Below are 25,391 nucleotides of genomic sequence, written 5' to 3'. Positions count from 1 at the left end.
TTTATGCAGCAAAAAACTGTCCCCCCTTTTACTGCAGATAAAACAGTGCACGTACTATAAATTTTACCTGCAGTAAAAAGAAGGCAGTTAGGTCAGGGATTTAATCCAAAATAATGATTTTGAAATTCCAAAGCCAAGTGTATGAGTACGTACATAATACGCACGTGTATGAATACATAATAACCACACTCTGTAAGGATTTTTTCTCTTTAAAAATCAGCTTGTACAAAGCAGCCATGAGCCTACAAGTGCTGCAGGCAGCATGTAAAATTACCTTCTAAATGATTTTTTTTTTTTTTTTTAGAAGAGTTGCTTCAGGTGCCCTACCAATGAAACAAATTACATTGCCTCAAATCGATTCAATCTTACTTATATAGAATGGTATCGTCTACTCATTCAATTTTTGAATTCCTATCAACAATCAATAAAAAGGGACATGTGGCATCTCAAATTTATAAATTCTTAATTTCTCCTAATTTAAAAGGAAAAATCAGTCTTCAATCAGTCTGGGAACACGATCTACAACACCAATTAACTGATCATCAACGGTCTCTTTTTTGGACAAAAATAAGAAAACCAATTGCTTCAGCAAACTATCTTCAATCAATTTTTTTCATACATCATAGATCATTATGGACTCCACAAAAAATGTATACAGCTGTTCTGTTAAATGATAACCAATGTTGGTCCTGCAAATCTGAAAAAGGTACGCTTCTACACATGCTTATAGAATGCAAACATACTTTTCAATTTTGGAGCAAAGTATGGCAAAAAATCTCAACTATACTTTCCTTGTCTGAAAACATCTCTACAAGCAAAATTATTTTTGGTTCACTTGCTTTGGAAACGCCAACAGATCTGTGTCTTTCCAAGCTTTATGACATATTAATTGTTATAGCGCTAAAAATGGTGACAACTAATTGGAAAGATAATACCAACCTCAACATTCATTTCTGGTGGTATTCTGTTTTACAGATACATAAATTTGAAACTTCTTGCTATTAAATTAAAATTAATACAAACTAAAAAAATATGGCTACCAGTTGAACACTATTTGACAAATGATCGACCCAATTCTTCTATATAATGTTCATTTTTGTCTATATGCAGAAGTAATAGCCCTTAAATACCTTAATTTTGATTGTATAGTGTCATGTATTTTATTCTAACAAGCCATTTAAACTCTTCCTGTACTAACACAATATTGCATAAAGGTTCATTGTACTTACTTATATCATTTGAAGTCTTTAGCTACTATTACTCTCCCTACTCCTCTTCCCCCTTTCTTCTTTTCTTTTCTTACATAAGTACATAATTAATGCCACACTGGGAAAAGACCAAGGTCCATCGAGCCCAGCATCCTGTCCACGACAGCGGCCAATCCAGGCCAAGGGCACCTGGCGAGCTTCCCAAACGTACAAGCATTCTATACATGTTATTCCTGGAATTGTGGATTTTTTCCAAGTCCATTTAGTAGTGGTTTATGGACTTGTCCTTTAGGAAACCGTCTAGCTCCTTTTTAAACTCTGCTAAGTTAACTGCCTTCACCACGTTCTCCGGCAACAAATTCCAGAGTTTAATTATGCGTTGGGTGAAGAAATATTTTCACCGATTTGTTTTAAATTTACTACACTGTAGTTTCATCGCATGTCCCCTAGTCCTAGTATTTTTGGAAAGTGTGAACAGACGCTTCACATCCACTCAATATTTTATATACCTCTATCATGTCTCCCCTCAGCCATCTCTTCTCCAAGCTGAAAAGCCCTAGTCTCCTTAGTCTTTCTTCATAGGGAAGTTGTCCCATCCCCACTATCATTTTAGTCGCCCTTCGCTGCACCTTTTCCAATTCTACTATATCTTTCTTGAGATGCGGCGACCAGAATTGAACACAATACTCAAGGTGCGGTCGCACCATGGAGCGATACAACGGCATTATAACATCCTCACACTTGTTTTCCATACCTTTCCTAATGATACCCAACATTCTATTCGCTTTCCTAGCCACAGCAGCACACTGAGCAGAAGGTTTCAGTGTGTTATCGACGACGACACCCAGATCCCTTTCTTGGTCCGTAACTCCTAACGTGGAACCTTGCATGACGTAGCTATAATTCGGGTTCTTTTTCCCCACATGTATCACCTTGCACTTGCTCACATTAAACATCATCTGCCATTTAGCTGCCCAGTCTCGTAAGGTCCTTCTGTAATTTTTCACAATCCTGTCGCGAGTTAACGACTTTGAATAACTTTGTGTCATCAGCAAATTTAATTACCTCACTAGTTACTCCCAGCTCTAAATCATTTATAAATATGTTAAAAAGCAGCAGACCTAGCACAGACCCCTGAGGAATCCCACTAATTACCCTTCTCCATTGTGAATACTGCCCATTTAACCCCACTCTCTGTTTCCTATCCTTCAACCAGTTTTTAATCCACAAGGTAAAATTATGTATAATCATACCTGATAATTTTCTTTCCATTAATCATAGCTGATCAATCCATAGACTGGTGGGTTGTGTCCATCTACCAGCAGGTGGAGATAGAGAGCAAACGTTTGCCTCCCTATATGTGGTCATGTGCTGCCGGAAACTCCTCAGTATGTCGATATCAAAGCTCCATCCGCAGGACTCAGCACTTAGAGAATTACACCCACGAAGGGACACTCTGCCCAGCTCACCACCGCCGAAACGGGGGAGGGGAATTAACCCAGCTCATCCCCACACAAGTGGGGGAGGGGAATCCGTCCAGCTCATCCCCGCGGAGCGGGGGAGGGACACCACACCCGCCGATGCGGGGGGATCTGGCTTATCCTGCAACCGCAACCGCGGGAGGAGCTGACTGACCCTAACACCGCCGAAGCGGGAGGGGTACAAAGCTGCCCTACAGCCGCACGAAGCGGGAGGGAGTGCCGGCAGAATTTAAGTCTCAATCCAGCCCCGTAAAACGGAGGGGAGAGGAATGCAGCAGCTCACTGTAACACAAACTCGTCTTAACTCTTGAAGAATCCAAGTGAAAAAACTTGAACACGAAGTCTTTCTGAAGTAACTGAAGACTAAACTTGAACCTGAAATGCAACCAGAATAAAAACAGTACAGATATCTGGGAGGGGCTATGGATTGATCAGCTATGATTAATGGAAAGAAAATTATCAGGTATGATTATACATAATTTTACCTTCCATATCATCAAGCTGATCAATCCATAGACTGGTGGGATGTACCGAAGCAGTACTCACCCAGGGCGGGACATTGAAATCCCTGACCTCAACACTGAAGCTCCAAACCAGGCCTCCGCCCGTGCAGCCACAGTCAAACGGTAATGCTTGGAGAATGTATGAGCCGAAGCCCAAGTTGCCGCCTTGCATATCTCTTCCAAGGAGACGGATCCGGCCTCTGCCATCGAGGCCGCCTGAGCTCTCGTGGAGTGAGCCTTCAGCTGGATAGGCGGCACCTTCCCCGCGGCCACATAAGCCGCTGCAATGGCTTCCTTGACCCATCTTGCCACTGTAGGCTTAGCAGCCTGCAGACCCTTACGAGGACCTGCAAACAGGACAAACAGATGATCCGATTTCCGGAAATCATTGGTCACTTCCAAGTATCTGATGATGACTCGTCTCACATCCAGATATTTAAGAGCAGAGTACTCCTCTGGGTAGTCCTCCCTACGAAAGGAAGGGAGACAGAGCTGCTGATTCACATGGAAGCGAGAAACAATCTTGGGCAGGAAGGAAGGCACTGTGCGAATAGTCACTCCTGCCTCAGTGAACTGCAGAAAAGGCTCTCGACATGAGAGCGCCTGGAGCTCGGAAACTCTTCTGGCTGAAGTGATAACCACCAAAAAGACTGCTTTCAACGTCAGGTCTTTCAGAGATGCCCTCGACAAGGGTTCAAACGGCGGCTTCTGCAATGCTCTTAGCACCAGGTTGAGATTCCACGCAGGCACCACTGAGTGCAGAGGAGGGCGCAGGTGATTAACTCCCTTGAGAAAGCGCACCACATCTGGCTGTGAAGCCAGGGAAGCACCCTTCAGGCGGCCCCTGAAGCAAGCCAGAGCCGCTACCTGGACTTTAAGGGAACTGAGCGACAGGCCTTTCTCCAGACCTTCTTGCAGGAACGCCAACACTGAAGAAATTGGAGCAGTGAAGGGAGAAAGTGAGCCTGCTTCACACCACGCTGCAAAGATACGCCAAACCCTGGCGTAAGCAGTAGAAGTAGAGCGCTTCCTCGCTCTCAGCATAGTGGCGATGACCTTGTCTGAGAAGCCCTTCTTCCTCAGACGCTGCCGCTCAATAGCCAGGCCGTAAGACCAAAGGGGGAGGGATCCTCCATCACCACGGGACCCTGATGTAACAGGCCCTGCTCCACTGACAGCCGCAGAGGATCGTCGACTGAGAGCCTGATCAAGTCCGCATACCAGGGACGCCTGGGCCAATCCGGACCCACCAGGATTACCCTGCCGGGATGCTTTGCCACCCGGTCTAGCACCCTGCCCAACATGGGCCAGGGCGGGAACACATAGAGAAGCTCTTGTGTCAGCCACTGTTGGAGAAGAGCATCTACTCCCAGGGATCGAGGGTCCCGTCCTCTGCTGAAAAAGCGCGGCACTTGGCAATTGGCCGATGACGCCATCAGATCTAGGCTCGGCTGGCCCCAGCGCTTCGTGATGTCCAAGAACGCCTGAGCAGATAGCTGCCACTCTCCGGGCTCCAAGGTATGGCGACTGAGAAAGTCCGCCTTGACATTCATGACTCCGGCAATGTGGGCCGCTGAAAGCTGCTCCAGGTTCACTTCCGCCCACTGGCAAAGATTCATAGCCTCCTTGGCTAGAGGGGCGCTCTTGGTACCTCCCTGGCGGTTGACATAGGCCACAGCCGTGGCATTGTCCGACAGGACCCGTACAGGCTTCAACACCAGTACCGGGATGAACTCCAAAAGCGCCAACCGAATGGCTCTGAGTTCCAGGAGGTTGATAGACCACTTTGCCTCTGCAGGAGACCAGAGCCCCTGCGCTGTCCTTCCCAAGCAGTGGGCTCCCCAGCCCGACAACGAGGCGTCCGTCGTGACGACAATCCACTCTGGGGTCACCAGAGGCATTCCCGCAGACAACTTGTCTGTCTGCATCCACCAGCTCAGCGCCTTGCGCACTGCTGGGTCCAAGGGAAGGCGCACAGCATAATCCTCCGACATCGGAGTCCAGCGCTGCAGCAAAGAGTGTTGAAGCGGTCTCATATGAGCCCTGGCCCAAGGCACAACTTCCATCGTGGCCGTCATAGAGCCCAACAGCTGCACATAGTCCCAAGCCCGAAGGGGAGAGGCTACTAGGAACTGGTCCACCTGAGCCTGAAGTTTGACAATCCGATTGTCTGGCAGGAACACTCTGCCCACTTGGGTGTCGAATCGAACTCCCAGGTACTCCAGGGACTGAGTCGGGCGCAGCTGGCTCTTCTCCCAGTTGATGATCCATCCCAGGGAGCTCAAAAGAGCAACTACCCGGTCCACAGCTTTGCCGCACTCTGCATAAGAGGGGGCTCGGATCAACCAGTCGTCCAGATAAGGATGGACTTGTACCCCTTCCTTTCGAAGGAAGGCCGCGATGACCACCATTACTTTGGAAAAGGTCCGCGGAGCAGTAGCCAACCCGAACGGGAGGGCTCTGAACTGGAAGTGTCGTCCCAGGACTGCAAAACGCAGAAAGCGTTGATGAGGAGGCCAGATGGGAATATGCAGGTACGCTTCCTTGATGTCCAAGGATGCCAGGAACTCTCCTGCCTTCACTGCCGCTATAACAGAGCGGAGAGTCTCCATGCGAAAGTGCCGCACTTTCAAGGCCCGATTGACCCCTTTGAGGTCGAGGATAGGCCGGACAGAACCTCCTTTCTTTGGTACCACAAAGTAAATGGAGTAACGTCCCTTGCCAAGCTGACTTTCTGGCACCAGAACGACCGCACCCAGGCGGATCAGATTGTCCAAGGTCTGCTGCACTGCCACAGCTTTGACCGGAGACTTGCAGGGAGAGAGTACAAACCCGTCTTTTAAGGGTCGGCAGAATTCTAGTTTGTAGCCGTCTCTGATGACTTCCAGCACCCACGCGTCTGAAGTTATTGTGGTCCACTCGCCCAGAAACGAGGACAGCCGTCCTCCAATCTGCACTAGGGCGTGGACCAAGACCCCGTCATTGGGTACGAGACCCTGGGGGAGGACCGGAGGGAGCACCTCCGGGACGGCGGTCTCTGCGAAAGGAATGCTGCTTGGGGGAGAAATTCCTCTTGAAGGAAGAGGGGGCAGAGCCCGACTTGCCCGGGCGGTACCGACGGGCTTCCTGCAACCGTCCTCTGAAGGTACCGGGACGAGTACTAGCCCGAGCCCTGACCTCTGGTAACTTCTTGCCCTTAGACGTGCCGAGATCGGTCACGATTTTGTCCAGCTCGACCCCAAAGAGCAGCTTGCCTTTAAAAGGCAACCTAGCCAGGCGGGATTTAGAGGCGTGGTCAGCAGACCAATGTTTCAGCCAAAGCCACTGCCGCGCAGAGATTGTCTGAGCCATGCCTTTCGCTGAGGCCCTCAAGACATCATACAGCAAGTCTGCCAAATAGGCTAAGCCCGATTCCAGGGCCGGCCAATCAGCCCTCAAGGAATGATCCGAGGGGGAAGCCCGCTGCACCATAGTCAGGCACGCCCTGGCCACATAGGAGCCGCAAACTGAGGCCTGCAAATTTAAAGCAGCCGCCTCAAAGGACGACCTTAAGGCCGCCTCCAATCTTCTGTCTTGGGCGTCCTTTAGGGCTGTGCCACCTTCCACCGGCAACGCCGTTTTCTTAGTCACCGCAGTGATTAAAGAATCCACGGTAGGCCACAGATAGGCCTCACGTTCACTCACAGCCAAAGGATAGAGGCGGGACATAGCCCTAGCCACTTTAAGGCTCGCTTCTGGGACATCCCATTGAGCCGAAATTAAGGTGTGCATGGCATCATGCACGTGGAAGGTTCTAGGCGGGCGCTTCGTCCCCAGCATAATGGCAGAGCCAACAGGGGCTGAGGGAGAGACGTCCTCCGGAGAGGAAATCTTCAAAGTGTCCATGGCCTGTAACAACAGGTTGGGCAAATCCTCTGGGCTAAAAAGCCGCGCTGCAGAGGGGTCATCCGCTCCATCCGAGCGGGGATCCGTCTCCTCCAAGGAATCCGCAAAGGACCGTTGGGAGACCTCAGACACGCTGCCCTCATCTACATCGGAGGAGACAAATTCCTCCAAGGCCTGGGAATCAACCCGAGGGCGTTTACCTCTGGGAACCTCAACCTCTTTACCAGACGAGGGAGCAGGGGCAGCGTTGTGCATGAGGAAGGCCTGATGCAGCAGCAAAACAAACTCGGGGGAGAAACCCCCCAGACTGTGTACTTCCGCAGTCTGGGCAACAGCCCTAGACGCACCCTCAACCGGCGCTCGCAATAGCGGGGGAGAGACATGCTGCGCATCCAAAATGGCGTCCGGCGCGAAACTCCGCGAAGGAGCCGCGCGGGAAGAACGGCTCTTAACTTTAGCCGCTTCTGTGCCGTCGCCCAAATTAAGGGCGTTCATGGCATTAATGTCTCCAACCTCAAGGGCGGCCCAAGAAGAAGCCGTCCGAGCCGCGTGGCCGGCCAAGATGGCGGAGGCGAGGAGCGGGGGATGGGTGTTTATGGCGGGAAAAACCGCCGCGCCAGAGGAAGGACCGGGACATTCATCGGTCACGAAACTGTCCCCAAACGAGGGCGAATCAGGCTTGAAGACCCCCGCATCCCCTCTAGAAGCGCTCAAGCGACCCGGGGAGCAACCCTTTGCGCCCTCGCCCTCCGACGCCATATGCCACGAGGAGAAGAATCGGGGAACCCCCTGCCCGCTATAAAAAGGTAAAAATTACCTGCTGTCCGCTCCGAGTTGTAACGACCTGGTGTCCCAGTGAGTAGCTGCAATAGACGCTTAAATAAACGTCGAAATAAACGCCTTTAAGGACGTTCAAAATTTTTTTTTTTTTTTTTAACGGAGCCAGCGGGAGGGGGGAGAAAAGGAGGGACCTGGCACCACCAGGTTTGCACTTGCTCAAAAGAGCCCTCAACCCCAGGCACTCAACAAAACCTAAAAATTAGGCTTGGAGGCCTAGCCAGAGCTGCTGCTGTGTGTGACCACCACCTGCTGAGATAGAGAACATACTGAGGAGTTTCCGGCAGCACATGACCACATATAGGGAGGCAAAAGTTTGCTCTCTATCTCCACCTGCTGGTAGATGGACACAACCCACCAGTCTATGGATTGATCAGCTTGATGATATGGAATAGGACATTTCCTCCTATCCCATGACCCTCCAATTTCCTCTGTAACCTTTCATGAGCCTTTCTTGTTCCAATAACCTTATCATTTAATATTCTCTCTTTACATACTATACATTTTCTATTTTAATGATAGTTACTTAAATCTAAAAATAATTATAAAAGTTTAAGTTTGAAAAATTTATTATCCTATATAATAAAACTCACCCTCAACGTTCTGAAGACACTGACGTCAGTGAAGCCAAGCCACTGACATCACTTCCTTCAAGACAGGTTCGAAGGGTTCGTGGTGGTGAAGCCACCGAAATCGCCGGGCCCCGCCCTCGCGTCAAACGTGATGATGTCGAGGGCGGAGCAATGGCGTCACACACCGAGGGCGGAGCAATGGCGAACGGTTGAAAGCAATGACGTCTGAACGACCAAGGGGTCAGTAGGTACGTAGGGAGGGAGGGAGACGGGGGTGTTGGGGAGGAAAACCTTGCTAGCGCCCGTTTCATTTGGTCCAGAAACGGGCCTCTTTTACTAGTGTGTTAATGGTTATAACTTTGCATAACTTATTAGAAAATGTACAAATAAGATAACATCTATGAATATCTATTATCCCTGTTCCTTCTATGTATCCCTTTTGTCTAACAAAAATCTCAATAAAATCTCCTTAAAAAAAAAAAAGAAACAAATTATCTGTTCTAAAGATACTAGTGTTAAAGAGATTCATCACTAAAAACAGTAAAAAATGAATAGCATAGTGACAAAGGTTTTGTTCTGTGGTTTAGACTCACTCAGCCACCAGCTGTGCCGTCTCCTTAGAAAGAGCAGCATCTCTTTCCCTCAGGTCTGTGATCTCTTGGTGAATGGTATCCTTGCTGACTGCTCCCACTTTGGAAGATCTTTGAGACTGTATCTGTGTGGCAGAAGAGATAGACAGTAACTTCTCAAGCAAACTCCAGCTGCAGGATTCACATAGTAACATAGTAAATGACGGCAGATTAAAGACCTGTACGGTCCATCTAGTCTGCCCAACAGGATAAACTCATTTTACATGGTACGCAATACTTTATATGTATACCAAAGTCCGGTACCTCGCTCTTGTTGTCCTCTCGATCTACGGACGAGGTATTGGTTGGCCGAGCCGGGTGCCCGATCGGGACGTGCGTCCGTGTGGTCTCTGTCGCCTCCCATCGCGCTGGTAAGGTAACAGGTGGGAGGAGGGGCGGCGGGAGCCCGGGTGCACAACGGGACGTCCGACCGTGTGTGTCCGGTAGGTAGCACTGGATAGGAGGGAGGGTGGGCTGGATGCAGGCTGGATGCGCGAACTCCGTCGCGCAGGCCTCGCAGGTCCCCCTGGGGTGAGGGTCAACCTCTTCCTGCACCGGGGGGCAAAGGCGGCTTCGCTTGTCGCCTTCCCTCGGCCTGGCCGCTCCAATCGCCGCTCTACTCCGCTCACCTTATGCCGCTTGACCCTCGGAGCGTGGGCTTACGGCGAGCTAGGAGCCCAGGGTTATTGTGATTGGGCTACTTTTGGCCACAAATTGGGCTGGAAAATTTTTTGTTATCTGGCAACTCTGCGTAGGACTCACTGTTGCAGCCAACTTGAAAACAACAAAAAAAGAAAGTATGCTCAGGGAAGGGGGAGATGCAGCTCCATAAAGAGTACCACCTGGCATGGCAGGGTTGCCACTGGACCACTGTTTTCATGAAATGAAAGCCTTACACCTATGTTTTTAACACACGTAAATGGTTTACGTGTGTTAAACGCTAACGCGCCCATAGAAATGTATAGGTGTGTTAGTGTTTAGCGCACCTTAAATTTAAAGGTGTGTTAGAAACGATAACACACCTAAGTAAACATACTCTTTAGAGAAGTAAACCAAGATCAGTGCACCAGTACTGAAGCTCTGATGAATGAGAAACAGGGCTCAAAGAGTGTGTGTGACACTCCTAATGAGCGAGACTGGCCATCCCTGAAAACGACCTTATATTACACATCCCAGTTTTTTTTTTCCTTTGGATTCTATGGCCATTTCCTCTATTTGCCCCTGTTTTCCCTTAAAGACCCTGTTTACAAAGGTGGGTTAGGATTTTTAGCGAGTGCTAAAAATTAGCTCACGCTAACCGTGTAGATGCCCATAATATTCCTATGGGCGTCTACACGGTTAGCGCACGCTCATTTTTAGCACGCCTTTGTAAACAGGGCCCCAAGTAAAAAAAAAATAGTTTTAAAAAAGTCATTTACAATGGGAGCAGCGGTCCCTAAAATAAATAAATAAGGTAAGGCACGGAGGCGCAGCTAGCCTCAGTATAAAATATAATTACCAGTAATCCGATACGTGACTTGTTACTTTTCTGCATTGCAACTGGTGTGCGAGAATAAGAAAGATGAAAATGAATGTTGTCGCCTCAGAGCTGAGATAAACAGTTAGAACTTATTTTCCTGAGCACAAGCAGAGGTGAGCGATCCAGTGTTTACAGTCAGACTCTTGACAACACGAACGCGAAGCAGCAAAAGTACACCACCTCGCTGTTTTTAGTTCGAGAAGTTCCGGCGTTTGGAGCGAATTTAGTCAGATATAACACGAGAATGCAATATCCAAAACGAGCTGCCTGCCTGTGTTTCTAGAATGGGAAGTTCAAGTTTCCACTTTTCGCGCTCCTCTGCCTCTACTCTTCTTCTTGATTACGATTTTAGCTCCGCCCACACCATTAGTCTCGTGCTCGAGCTACGTTGCGCCAAGGAGGTTTTGGGTCGCGCAGGAGGTCGCGCGCAGTGATGCCGTACCGCGGTGGCAGCTGGGAGCGTGGTGACGTGTTATCCGCTTGCTGCTATCGGGATGGCTGACGAGAGCAGACAGAGTAAGCTGGCTGCAGCTAAGAAGAAGGTAAGTGTGGGAGAGGGCGCTAAGGCTTCCAGGGCGATAATGGACAGCATATAGTAGCAAGCCGATGAAGTGTACAGTGCAAGGCCTTGACCAGACTACAATTGGGGATCTGGGTTCGTGTAACAGAGGAAGAGGGGGTGATTTATATAGTGAGGAAGGGATCCCCTCCTCCCCCAATTTATACAGAGCGAGAGAGGGATTCTCTTTTCTCCCCCGCCCCATCAGACAGAGGAAGGGTTCCCCTTCCTTCCAGTGTCAGATAAAAAGAGGGATCCCCTGCCCTCCCCCATTGTCACAGAGAGAAGGGATCCGCTTCTCTTCCTCTCGAGTATCATACAGAGAGAAGAGGGATCCCTGTTCTCCTCTAGTGACAAACAGAAAGACTAGGGGATCCCTTTTTCTACCACCAGTATTATACAGAAAGAAATGGACATCCCTCTTCCCCTCAGTGGCATACAGAAAGGAGGGATCCGCTTGCTGCCCGACCCCCGTTCGTGTTATATATAGAGCGATTAGGGGACCCCTTGCTTCCCTCCCCATGTCATAGAGAGAGAGAAGGAATTTCCTGCCCCCCCTCCATGTCACATAAATACAAGAGAGGCCTCCTTTTCCCTAGTGCCTTGGTATTTACTTCCAGTTCTCAGGACTGCTAATCAAATGGGCCAAATTTTCAAGAAATCCCTAATGAATATACATGCCTACTACCTCCCCTACACCCACAGGAGTGCCTGTGCATAAACTGTATAAGTACTTGGCAAGAATGATAAAGTGCAATATACGTTTTTTAATTAAATTAAACATTCGTATTTGGCCTCACAATTTTTTTTATTTAAAATTTTCAATATGTTACAAGAACAAACCTAGAAATATGGATAAGAAATTAAAGATTAGGAAAATACCTCATATTACACATTAATGCATACTAGTCTACATTACAGAGTATTCAAAATCTTACTGGAAAGCTAATTCCTAAATTTATTTTTTTGGCACACATGAAATTATCAATCAATAAAATAATGTATCCCCTCCCTTCCCTTCATCTTCTTATCTTCATCAGCCTAATTAAGCCCAATATCCTGCTTCCAACAGTGGCCAATCCAGGTCACAAGTACTTTTCAGAAACCCAATTATTAGCAGCATTCCATACTACCAATTCTGGGGCAAGCAGTGACTTCCCCCATCTCCATCTCAATAACAGACTATGGACTTTTCCTCCGGGAACTTGTCCAAACCTTTTTTAAACCCAGATAAGCTAACCACTGTCTCTACAATGGGAGCAAGCCAAATGCAAAGCGGAGATAAGGAGGGCAAAAAAGGACTTTGAGAAGAAATTAGCGTTGGAAGCAAAAATACATAGTAAAATTTTTTTTAGATACATTAAAAGCAGGAAACCGGCCAAAGAGTCGGTTGGGCCGCTGGACGAAAATGGTGTTAAAGGGGCGATCAAGGAGGACAAAGCCGTAGCGGAGAAATTAAATGAATTCTTTGCTTCGGTCTTCACCGAGGAGGATTTGGGGGGGGACACCGGTGCCGGAAAGAATATTTGAAGCGGGGGAGTCGGAGAAACTAAACAAATTCTCTGTAACCTTGGAGGATGTAATGGGTCAGTTCAGCAAGCTGAAGAGTAGTAAATCACCGGGACCTGATGGTATTCATCCCAGAGTATTAATAGAACTAAAAAATGAACTTGCGGAGCTACTGTTAGAAATATGCAATCTGTCCCTAAAATCGAGTGTAGTACCGGAAGACTGGAGGGTAGCCAATGTTACTCCGATTTTTAAGAAGGGTTCCAGAGGAGATCCGGGAAATTATAGACCGGTGAGTCTGACGTCGGTGCCGGGCAAGATGGTGGAGGCTATTATTAAGAATAAAATTGCAGAGCATATACAAAAACATGGACTGATGAGACAAAGTCAGCACGGATTTAGTGAAGGGAAGTCTTGCCTCACCAATCTAATGCATTTTTTTGAGGGGGTAAGCAAACATGTGGACAATGGGGAGCCGGTTGATATTGTATATCTGGATTTTCAGAAGGCGTTTGACAAAGTGCCGCACGAAAGACTCCTGAAGAAATTGCAGAGTCATGGAATCGGAGGTAGGGTATTATTATGGATTAAGAACTGGTTGAAAGATAGGAAGCAGAGAGTAGGATTGCGTGGCCAGTATTCTCAGTGGAGGAGGGTAGTTAGTGGGGTCCCGCAGGGGTCTGTGCTGGGTCCGTTGCTTTTTAATGTATTTATAAATGACCTAGAGATGGGAATAACTAGTGAGGTAATTAAATTCGCCGATGACACAAAATTATTCAGGGTCGTCAAGTCGCAGGAGGAATGTGAACGATTACAGGAGGACCTTGCGAGACTGGGAGAATGGGCGTGCAAGTGGCAGATGAAGTTCAATGTTGACAAGTGCAAAGTGATGCATGTGGGTAAGAGGAACCCGAATTATAGCTACGTCTTGCAAGGTTCCGCGTTAGGAGTTACGGATCAAGAAAAGGATCTGGGTGTCGTCGATGATACGCTGAAACCTTCTGCTCAGTGTGCTGCTGCGGCTAGGAAAGCGAATAGAATGTTGGGTGTTATTAGGAAGGGTATGGAGTCCAGGTGTGCGGATGTTATAATGCCGTTGTATCGCTCCATGGTGCGACCGCACCTGGAGTATTGTGTTCAGTACTGGTCTCCGTATCTCAAAAAAGATATAGTAGAATTGGAAAAGGTACAGCGAAGGGCGACGAAAATGATAGTGGGGATGGGACGACTTTCCTATGAAGAGAGGCTGAGAAGGCTAGGGCTTTTCAGCTTGGAGAAGAGACGGCTGAGGGGAGATATGATAGAAGTGTATAAAATAATGAGTGGAATGGATCGGGTGGATGTGAAGCGACTGTTCACGCTATCCAAAAATACTAGGACTAGAGGGCATGAGTTGAAGCTACAGTGTGGTAAATTTAAAACGAATCGGAGAAAATTTTTCTTCACCCAACGTGTAATTAGACTCTGGAATTCGTTGCCGGAGAACGTGGTACGGGCGGTTAGCTTGACGGAGTTTAAAAAGGGGTTAGATAGATTCCTAAAGGACAAGCCAATAGACCGCTATTAAACGGACTTGAAAAAATTCCGCATTTTTAGGTATAACTTGTCTGGAATGTTTTTACGTTTGGGGAGCGTGCCAGGTGCCCTTGACCTGGATTGGCCACTGTCGGTGACAGGATGCTGGGCTAGATGGACCTTTGGTCTTTCCCAGTATGGCACTACTTATGTACTTATGTACATCCTCTGGCATTGAGTTCCAGAGCTTGACTATTCTTTGAGTGAAAAAGTATTTCATCCTATTTGTTTTAAAAGTATTTCCATGTAATTTCATTGAGTGTCCCCTGGTCTTTGTACTTAAAATTTCCTTTTAATATTCTTCAAATGTATATATCATTCAGTGCAAAAGGTATGTACTGTTTTGGGATCTTGCCAGGTACTTGTAACCTGGATTGGCTCCTGTTGGAAACAGGATGCTGGGCTTGATGGACCTTCAGTTTGTCCCAGTATGGCAATACTTATTTACTTATGAAGAAGGGTGCTATATTGGAAAGACAAGCTGGATGTAAAAGATGAACAGACGTCATATTAAACATCACAATGCCAACCAAGATGTCGCCTCTGTGGGACAGCATTTTACAAAACCAGAACACTGCATCAATGATTTTATGGTGACAATATTAAAAGGAAATTAAGACAGTTCAGGAATGTAAGACCTTTGAAGTCAAAATGATAAACTGTTTTGACACCCACCAGACAGGACTTAACAAAGATCTGGGTTTTCTATCACATTACAAACCATAAAATTATACTGCTTTGTCACACTCTTATCACCCATCCATCTCTCCCTGTTGTTCACCCACCCATGTCTTCCTGTTTCTCACCTTAACCACCTCTACCCTCTTCCTATAAAACTGTTGTTGGAATGCTCTTATGTTTCACGTATATATTCTGATATTTGTCAACATGTGCTCATTTCTGATTTGAAGAAGAAGGTATTGCCTTTGAAAGCTAATCAAAAAATGTATTAAGTTAGTCTAATAAAAACTATCATCTTATTTTCTTTTCTGTGTTTTATTTTATTTCTATTTATTACCTTAATCATGTTTGTAACCACTCATTGAGATTGTTACTCTGTTTATTGATGTGATCTTTTTATTCTTGTGTAAACCACCAGAACTTGTGGTCAAGATATCATATAAATAAATGGTTATTGTTATTATATAGAAGATAGAGAAGAGACTCCCACCATAGTCTCACAGGGAAAGAAGAGAGAGTTCTCTTGGTGTGATATAAACAAAAGAGGAAGACAATGAGGCATATTTTCAAAGCACTTAGCCTTCCAAAGTTCCATAGAAACCTATGGAACTTTGGAAGGCTAAGTGCTTTGAAAATATGCCTAAGTGTCTAGCAAGTGAGTGTTAAAGTGCACAAAGGAAGGTGTTCCCCTGCCCTGGATTCCTAGAAAGAAGGAAGAGAATCCCCAATCCTCTCTTTCTGACAGTTATCTCTGGGTACTACACTGTTGTCACTGAGTGAGTGGGCTTTTTCAATGTTGGTTTTCTTGTCCACAAACTTTACCTAACTGGGAACTAGTCTGTCACATTTCTGACTCCAGCAGATCTGTGCATGCATTCTTAATGCTTTCACATGTCATATTTCTAATGCTGTACATTCGTGATAAGTATTCAGGTAAGTATTCAGGATTGTGAAAAATTACAGAAGGACCTTACGAGACTGGGCAGCTAAATGGCAGATGACGTTTAATGTGAGCAAGTGCAAGGTGATGCATGTGGGGAAAAAGAACCCGAATTATAGCTACGTCATGCAAGGTTCCACGTTAGGAGTTACAGACCAAGAAAGGGATCTGGGTATCGTCGTCGATAATACACTGAAACCTTCTGCTCAGTCTGCTGCTGCGGCTAGGAAAGCGAATAGAATGTTCCATATCATCAAGCTGATCAATCCATAGACTGGTGGGTTGTGTCCATCTACCAGCAGGTGGAGATAGAGAGCAAACTTTTGCCTCCCTATATGTGGTCATGTGCTGCCGGAAACTCCTCAGTATGTTCTCTATCTCAGCAGGTGGTGGTCACACACAGCAGCAGCTCTGGCTAGGCCTCCAAGCCTAATCCTTAGGTTTTGTTGAGGCCTGGGGTTGAGGGCTCTTTTGAGCAAGTGCAAACCTGGTGGTGCCAGGTCCCTCCTTTTCTCCCCCCTCCCGCTGGCTCCGTTTAAAAAAAAAAAAAAAAAAAAAATTTTAAACGTCTTTAAAGGCGTTTAATTCGACGTTTCTTTAAACGTTCATTGCAGCTACTCACTGGGACACCAGTTCGTTACAGCTCGGAGCGGCAAGCAGGTAATTTTACCTTTTTATAGCGGGCAGGGGGTTCCCCGATTCTTCTCCTCGTGGCAATGGCGTCGGAGGGCGAGGGCGCAAGGGTCGCTCCCCGGATCGCTGGAGCGCTTCTAGAGGGGATGCGGGGGTTTTACAACCTGATTCGCCCTTGATGGGTGACAGTTTAGTGACCGATGAATGTCCCGGTCGTTCCTCCGGCGTGGCGGTTTTTTTCCCGCCATAAACGCCCATCCCCCACTCCTCGCCTCCGCCATCTTGGCCGGCCACGCGGCTCGGACGGCTTCTTCGTGGGCCGCCCTTGAGGTTGGAGACATTAATGCCATGAACGCCCTTAATTTGGGCGACGGCACAAGCGGCTAAAGTTAAGCGCCGTTCTTCCCGCGCGGCTCCTTCGCGGAGTTTCGCACCGGACGCCATTTTGGATGCGCAGCATGTCTCTCCCCCGCTATTGCGAGCGCCGGTTGAGAGTGCGTCTAGGGCTGTTGCCCAGGCTGCGGAAGTGCTCAGTCTGGGGGGTTTCTCCCCCGAGTTTGTTTTGCTGCTGCATCAGGCTTTCCTCATGCAAAACGCTGCCCCTGCTCCCTCTTCTGATAAAGAGGTTGAGGTTCCCAGAGGTAAACGCCCTCGGGTTGATTTCCAGGCCTTGGAGGACTTTGTCTCCTCCGATGTAGATGAGGGCAGCGTGTCTGAGGTCTCCCAACGGTCCTTTGCGGATTCCTTGGAGGAGATAGATCCCCGCTCGGATGGAGCGGATGACCCCTCTGCAGCGTGGCTTTTTAGCCCAGAGGATTTGCCCAACCTGTTTTTACAGGCCATGGACACTTTGAAGATTTCCTCTCCGGAGGACGTCTCTCCCTCAGCCCCTGTTGGCTCTGCCATTATGCTGGGGACGAAGCGCCCGCCTAGATCCTTCCACGTGCATGATGCCATGCACACCTTAATTGCGGCTCAATGGGATGTCCCGGAAACGAGCCTTAAAGTGGCTAGGGCTATGTCCCGCCGCTATCCTTTGGCTGTGAGTGAACGTGAGGCCTATCTGTGGCCTACCGTGGATTCTTTAATCACTGCGGTGACTAAGAAAACGGCGTTGCCGGTGGAAGGTGGCACGGCCCTAAAGGACGCCCAAGACAGAAGATTGGAGGCGGCCTTAAGGTCGTCCTTTGAGGCAGCTGCTTTAAGTTTGCAGGCCTCAGTTTGCGGCTCCTATGTGGCCGGGGCGTGCCTGACTATGCTGCAGCGGGCTTCCCCCTCGGATCTTTCCTTGTGGGCTGATTGGCCGGCCCTGGAATCGGGCTTAGCCTATTTGGCAGACTTGCTGTATGATGTCTTGAGAGCCTCAGCTAAAGGCATGGCTCAGACAGTCTCTGCGCGGCGGTGGCTTTGGCTGAAACATTGGTCTGCTGACCACGCCTCTAAATCCCGCCTGGCTAGATTGCCTTTTAAAGGCAAGCTGCTCTTTGGGGTCGAGCTGGACAAAATCGTGTCCGATCTCGGCACGTCTAAGGGCAAGAAATTACCAGAGGTCAGGGCTCGGGCTAGTACTCGTCCCGGTACCTCCAGAGGACGGTTGCTGGAAGCCCGTCGGTACCGCCCGGGCAAGTCGGGTTCCTCTGCCCCCTCTTCCTTCAAGAGGAATTTCTCCCCCAAGCAGCATTCCTTTCGCAGGGACCGCCGTCCCGGAGGTGCTCCCTCCGGTCCTCCCCCAGGGTCTCGTACCCAATGACGGGGCCTTGGTCCACGCCCCAGTGCAGATTGGAGGACGGCTGTCCTCGTTTCTGGGCGAGTGGACCACTATAACTTCAGACGCGTGGGTGCTGGAAGTCATCAGAGACGGCTACAAGCTAGAGTTCTGCCAACCCTTAAGAGACGGGTTTTTTACTCTCTCCCTGCAAGTCTCCGGTCAAGCTGTGGCAGTGCAGCAGACCTTGGACAACCTGATCCGCCTGGGTGCGGTCGTTCCGGTGCCAAAAAATCAGATTGGCAAGGGACGTTACTCCATTTACTTTGTGGTTCCAAAGAAAGGAGGTTCTGTCCGGCCTATCCTCGACCTCAAAGGGGTCAATCGGGCCTGGAAAGTGAGGCACTTTCGCATGGAGACTCTCCGCTCTGTTATAGCGGCAGTGAAGGCAGGAGAGTTCTTGGCTTCCTTGGACATCAAGGAAGCGTACCTGCATATTCCCATCTGGCCTCCTCTCCAACGCTTTCTGCGTTTTTCAGTCCTGAGACGACACTTCCAGTTCAGAGCCCTCCCTTTCGGGTTGGCTACTGCTCCGCGGACCTTTTCCAAAGTAATGGGGGTCTTAGCGGCCTTCCTGCTAAAGGAAGGAGTACAAGTCCATCCTTATCTGGACGACTGGTTGATCCGAGCCCCCTCTTATGCAGAGTGCGGCAAAGCTATGGACCGGGTAGTTGCTCTTGTGAGCTCCCTGGGATGGATCATCAACTGGAAGAAGAGCCAGCTGCGCCCGACTCAGTCCCTGGAGTATCTGGGAGTTCGATTCGACACCCAAGTGGGCAGAGTGTTCCTGCCAGACAATCGGATTGTCAAGCTTCAGGCTCAGGTGGACTAGTTCCTAGTAGCCTCTCCTATTCGGGCTTGGGACTACGTGCAGCTGTTGGGCTCTATGACGGCCACGATGGAAGTAGTGCCCTGGGCCAGGGCTCATATGAGACCACTACAGCTATCTCTGCTGCTGCGCTGGACTCCGATGTCGGAGGATTATGCTGTGCGCCTTCCCGTGGACCCAGCAGTGCGCAAGGCGCTGAGCTGGTGGACGCAGACAGACAAGTTGTCTGCAGGATTGCCTCTGGTGACCCCGGAGTGGATTGTCGTCACGACAGACGCCTCTTTGATGGGCTGGGGAGCCCACTGCTTGGGAAGGACAGCGCAGGGGCTCTAGTCTCCTGCAGAGGCAAGTGGTCTATCAACCTCCTGGAACTCAGAGCCATTCGGTTGGTGTTATTGGAGTTCATCCCGGTACTGGTGTTGTAGCCTGTACGGGTCCTGTCGGACAATGCCACGGCTGTGGCCTATATCAACCGCCAGGGAGGTACCAAGAGCGCCCCTCTAGCCAAGGAGGCTATGAGTCTTTGCCAGTGGGCGGAAGCGAACCTGGAGCAGCTTTCAGCGGCCCACATTGCCGGAGTCATGAATGTCAAGGCGGACTTTCTCAGTCGCCATACCTTGGAGCCCGGAGAGTGGCAACTATCTGCTCAGGCGTTCTTGGACATCACGAAGCGCTGGGGCCAGCCGAGCCTAGATCTGATGGCGTCATCGGCCAATTGCCAAGTGCCGCGCTTTTTCAGCAGAGGACGGGACCCTCGATCCCTGGGAGTAGATGCTCTTCTCCAACAGTGGCCGACACAAGAGCTCCTCTATGTGTTCCCGCCCTGGCCCATGTTGGGCAGGGTGCTAGACCGGGTGGCAAAGCATCCCGGCAGGGTAATCCTGGTGGGTCCGGATTGGCCCAGACGTCCCTGGTATGCGGACTTGATCAGGCTCTCAGTCGACGATCCTCTGCGGCTGTCAGTGGAGCAGGGCCGGTTACATCAGGGTCCCGTGGTGATGGAGGATCCCTCTCCCTTTGGTCTTACGGCCTGGCTATTGAGCGGCAGCGTCTGAGGAAGAAGGGCTTCTCAGACAAGGTCATCGCCACTATGCTGAGAGCGAGGAAACGCTCTACTTCTACTGCTTACGCCAGGGTTTGGCGTATCTTTGCAGCATGGTGTGAAGCAGGCTCACTTTCTCCCTTCACTGCTCCAATTTCTTCAGTGTTGGCGTTCCTGCAAGAAGGTCTGGAGAAAGGCCTGTCGCTCAGTTCCCTTAAAGTCCAGGTAGCGGCTCTGGCTTGCTTCAGGGGCCGCCTGAAGGGTGCTTCCCTGGCTTCGCAGCCAGATGTGGTGCGCTTTCTCAAGGGAGTTAATCACCTGCGCCCTCCTCCGCACTCAGTGGTGCCTGCGTGGAATCTCAACCTGGTGCTAAGAGCATTGCAGAAGCCGCCGTTTGAACCCTTGTCAAGGGCATCTCTGAAAGACCTGACGTTGAAAGCAGTCTTTTTGGTGGCTATCACTTCAGCCAGAAGAGTTTCCGAGCTCCAGGCGCTCTCATGTCGAGAGCCTTTTCTACAGTTCACTGAGACAGGAGTGACTATTCGCACAGTGCCTTCCTTTCTGCCCAAGATTGTTTCTCGCTTCCATGTGAATCAGCAGCTCTGTCTCCCTTCCTTTCGTAGGGAGGACTACCCAGAGGAGTACTCTGCTCTTAAATATCTGGATGTGAGACGAGTCATCATCAGATTCTTGGAAGTGACCAATGATTTCCGGAAATTGGATCATCTGTTTGTCCTGTATGCAGGTCCTCGTAGGGGTCTGCAGGCTGCTAAGCCTACAGTGGCAAGATGGGTCAAGGAAGCCATTGCAGCGGCTTATGTGGCCGCGGGGAAGGTGCCGCCTATCCAGCTGAAGGCTCACTCCACAAGAGCTCAGGCGGCCTCGATGGCAGAGGCCGGTTCCGTCTCCTTGGAAGAGATATGCAAGGCGGCAACTTGGGCTTCGGCCCATACATTCTCCAAGCATTACCGCTTGACTGTGGCTGCTCGGGCGGAGGCCCGGTTTGGAGCTTCAGTGTTGCGGTCAGGGATTTCTATGTCCCGCCCTGGGTGAGTACTGCTTCGGTACATCCCACCAGTCTATGGATTGATCAGCTTGATGATATGGAAGGTAAAATTATGTATAATCATACCTGATAATTTTCTTTCCATTAATCATAGCTGATCAATCCATAGCCCCTCCCAGATATCTGTACTGTTTTTATTCTGGTTGCATTTCAGGTTCAAGTTCAGTCTTCAGTTACTTCAGAAAGACTTCGTGTTCAAGTTTTTTCACTTGGATTCTTCAAGAGTTAAGACGAGTTTGTGTTACAGTGAGCTGCTGCATTCCTCTCCCCTCTGTTTTACGGGGCTGGATTGAGACTTAAAATTCTGCCGGCACTCCCTCCCGCTTCGTGCGGCTGTAGGGCAGCTTTGTACCCCTCCCGCTTCGGCGGTGTTAGGGTCAGTCAGCTCCTCCCGCGGTTGCGGTTGCAGGATAAGCCAGATCCCCCCGCATCGGCGGGTGTGGTGTCCCTCCCCCGCTCCGCGGGGATGAGCTGGACGGATTCCCCTCCCCCACTTGTGTGGGGATGAGCTGGGTTAATTCCCCTCCCCCGTTTCGGCGGTGGTGAGCTGGGCAGAGTGTCCCTTCGTGGGTGTAATTCTCTAAGTGCTGAGTCCTGCGGATGGAGCTTTGATATCGACATACTGAGGAGTTTCCGGCAGCACATGACCACATATAGGGAGGCAAAAGTTTGCTCTCTATCTCCACCTGCTGGTAGATGGACACAACCCACCAGTCTATGGATTGATCAGCTATGATTAATGGAAAGAAAATTATCAGGTATGATTATACATAATTTTACCTTGGGTATTATTAGGAAAGGTGTGGAAAACAGGTGTGAGGATGTAATAATGCCTTTGTATCGCTCCATGGTGCGACCGCACCTTGAGTATTGTGTTCAATTCTGGTCGCCGCATCTCAAGAAAGATCTAGTAGAATTGGAAAAGGTGCAGCGAAGGGCGACTAAAATGATAGTGAGGAAGGTACGACTTCCCTATGAAGAAAGACTAAGGAGGCTAAGGCTTTTCAGCTTGGAGAAGAGACGGCTGAGGGGAGACATGATAGATGTATATAAAATAATGAGTGGAGTGGAACAGGTGGATGTGAAGCGTCTGTTCACGCTTTCCAAAAATACTAGGACTAGGGGCATGCGATGAAACTACAGTGTAGGAAATTTAAAACAAATCGGAGAAAATGTTTCTTCACCCAACGCATAATTAAACTCTGGAATTTGTTGCCGGAGAACATGGTGAAGGCGGTTAGCTTGGCAGAGTTTTAAAAGGGGTTAGACGGTTTCCTAAAGGACAAGTCCATAAACCACTACTAAATGGACTTGGGAAAAATCCACAATTCCAGGAATAACATGTATAGAATGTACGTTTGGGAAGCTTGCCAGGTGCCCTTGGCCTGGACTGGCCGCTGTCGTGGACAGGATGCTGGGCTCGATGGACCCTTGGTCTTTTTCCAGTGTGGCATTACTTAACTTCCAATCTAAGTGGGTACCTGAAGCAATGAAGATAGTGATTTGTCCAAGGTTACAGTTACAGAAGCAGGACTTTAACTTTCACTTTCCCTGTTTTTTGAGCCCCTTGCTTTTATTTTGTTAATTTAATTTTGTGTGCAGTTTAAATTACAACATCAAGTAAACCACTTGATGCAGAAATTATAAAGGAAATGTAGATCATAAACTCACAACAGTAAGAAATAAAAATAACAATCTCAAAGCAGATAATTGAAGAAAGAGCCAAGAACAGAAACTAAACTGGGATATAGATCAAAAGCAAAAAAAGAAAATGAAAGAGGAGGGATACCTCTGATATCAGTCACTGAAGATCATCATAGACCTGTCTCTGATGTTAGGGTTGCTATCTCAGGTGCACTTTATGCATATCAAGAAAAGAATGCAACTGTAATGGCTCAAAGAAGACATACTGCATATTTGGAAATCTAATAACACAATTGCAGATAAATTGAAGAAAAAATGTGCTCCAAGGGATACCTCCTGGTATTTGGGCCCTTGCTTTAACCATTTGGGCACTTATAGTCTTGGTTGATTGTACTTTCTGTTAGAGCTGTACCAAATAGCATATTTTACTATAAAGCCAAATATGAAAAATGAAAAATATTATTCGGCCGAATACGAATATCGAATACAAATAATTGGCATTGAGCTTTAACATACCAAATAATAAAAGAAGCAATGTGAAATCAGAGATCAAGTATTTATTTCAGTAGGACTTTTTACAGTAGAGCCTGGACTATTCATATTCGAATTTAAATCACTATTCGGCCAAATACGAATAATGTATTTGGGCCTGAATCAAAACGAATCGAATATTCGGTACAGCCCTGCTTTCTGTACTGCGTTGAGAGTAGCAACAAAAAAAATTATTCAAAAACAACTACCAACACAGTTGTTTACAATATCATTGTAGGCATAAAAAAATTTAAAAAGACAAAACAACATAAACATCTTTGAAGCCATAGGGATTCCCTTGATCACATCCCCTGGATACAGACCTATGGTTCTCCAAATGCCTATTGAAAGAAATGGGTCTTTGAACCTACTTTAAATTTATTAAAAGAAGGTTCTAGGTGAATCTAGGAAATGAGAAAAATCCACAAATCAGGTGTTAAATATAAAACACTGAATGTCTTGTTGAATCAAGAAACAACTATAGAAGGAATAGCCAATAAAGTAACTCCTTGTGATCTAAGAACACAGGATAGTGCATGAGGAAAAAGTAGGCATGTGATGAATGAAAATTACTTTCCCCTATACAAACTGGACAGGAGAGAGCAATTTGCTATAAAGTGCCAGTACCTGCTTAGTAGGGCCAGAGAGAGGATTCATAGTTGGGAACTGGTTACACGTGTTTTGTTGAGAACTGGATTTGACTTTTGAAAGGCTTGGATTGTATATCATCGTATACTGTTGTGACACATTCTTTCCCTCTTTTGCAGCTAAAGGAATTTCAACAGAAGAGCGTTTCTCCAGCACCTGTGGGAGCCAAGAAAAAGAGAAGAACAAAAGATGAGAGTTCTGCTGGCGACAAACACCTGCCAGTGGATCCTGTAAGTGAGCTGCAGATTTATTCTTGTCATGCAACTGACTTATACAGACTGAGCAGAAGGAGGAATTTTGCAGTTTGGTGTCCTGGCTAACAGCACTGCTTCTCCTTTGTTGACTGCTTCTGGGCCCAAGGCAGATACTTCTGAAAACTGCTTTGCTTCTTACCTTTTTCTTCCCCTCTGGGAGATGGGATCACCTGGTCTGTATGTAGCTAGTGATCCTTGTTGATACTGTAGTGCTTTTCTGGGTGGCTTTCATAATCTGTTTTCTGTCTGTTCTTTCTGAGCAGTTTCTTTTCTCCTTTTTTCTTTTCTTTTCTTTAGATTCAGACCATTCTGCAGGGGCTGGTCTCGGATCTTCATAACTCCAATGGGGTAGCCATTCCTTCATTGGACAGGATGAAGGTGAGGTGGCATGGGGAAGTCATGGGACTTACTTTCTAGCCTCATCCTGACATGCTATCTTTCAGATGTATGTCATTTCTTTGAAGTTATTAACCTTTAACTGTTTGTGCTTTGTAATTTGCTAAGTGTTGATACAGAGGGAGTTGTGATGTTGGTTTAACTTATTTATGTTTTACCTCTCAATAAGCTTCTATGGTCTTGTGTATGCACAATTATGCTTTTATGAATTTAAAGTGGGAAGCATTTTATTTTTGTCTGACAAGTTAAGGGTGTTCACCATAAGAATTTTGGCACTCGCCTTGCTTTTCTGGGTGGGTGCTGGTTTTGTTTAGTAAGGTTCATACCTGTTAATGAGGACATATACCCTAAGGTTAAGGCCTTGGCTTATCTTGTTTTTAATTGTCATATAAAGTAATTGCAGCCAAGCCATTAAAAACTGCACCGGAGATGCAAATATGACAAATAACGCCCAAAAAATTGTTGAGTAGGAAGGAAGTTGGCCCGTCATTGTGTGAACACCTGCAAAGTAGATGGGATAGACTAGTGAGTGAGTGTAAGTCTGAGGTGAAGAGTGTATCTCTAGAGCAGAGAAAAGGCTAGCTATTATATGTGAGGAATAGTTGCTGGAGGTGGAAAGAGGCTGTGTTGGTTTTATTTGTTTATTTTTATTGTAATATTTATTAACTTTATATACACTGATCAA

The 25,391-nt window shown here is 47.9% G+C and overlaps 2 protein-coding genes across 4 annotated transcripts in view; one reads left to right on the top strand and one right to left on the bottom strand.

Moving 5' to 3' along the window:
* SWI5 (SWI5 homologous recombination repair protein) overlaps positions 1 to 10,980 on the bottom strand; it is a 39,157-nt gene extending 28,177 nt beyond the window's left edge. For both annotated transcript variants that reach the window (XM_030207939.1, XM_030207937.1), the window contains exons 1-2: positions 10,614 to 10,980; positions 9,080 to 9,201 (exon numbers count right to left, since the gene is read on the bottom strand). In XM_030207939.1, the coding sequence (XP_030063799.1) occupies positions 9,080 to 9,201; positions 10,614 to 10,649 (158 nt within the window). In that variant the 5' untranslated portion in view covers positions 10,650 to 10,980. The remainder of the gene's footprint in view (positions 1 to 9,079; positions 9,202 to 10,613) is intronic.
* An 88-nt stretch (positions 10,981 to 11,068) lies between these two features.
* The window catches only part of GOLGA2 (golgin A2), a 107,097-nt gene continuing 92,774 nt past the window's right edge, over positions 11,069 to 25,391 (top strand). The window contains exons 1-3 of one of the 2 annotated variants that reach the window (XM_030207935.1): positions 11,069 to 11,176; positions 24,176 to 24,286; positions 24,608 to 24,688. In XM_030207935.1, coding sequence (XP_030063795.1) covers positions 11,129 to 11,176; positions 24,176 to 24,286; positions 24,608 to 24,688 — 240 coding nt within the window. In that variant the 5' untranslated portion in view covers positions 11,069 to 11,128. The remainder of the gene's footprint in view (positions 11,177 to 24,175; positions 24,287 to 24,607; positions 24,689 to 25,391) is intronic. The other variant, XM_030207936.1, reaches the window with a different exon arrangement.

Source organism: Microcaecilia unicolor, chromosome 6 (genome assembly GCF_901765095.1).
Source record: "Microcaecilia unicolor chromosome 6, aMicUni1.1, whole genome shotgun sequence".
NCBI lineage: Eukaryota > Metazoa > Chordata > Amphibia > Gymnophiona > Siphonopidae > Microcaecilia > Microcaecilia unicolor.
This window is presented reverse-complemented; position numbering and strand designations above follow the sequence as displayed.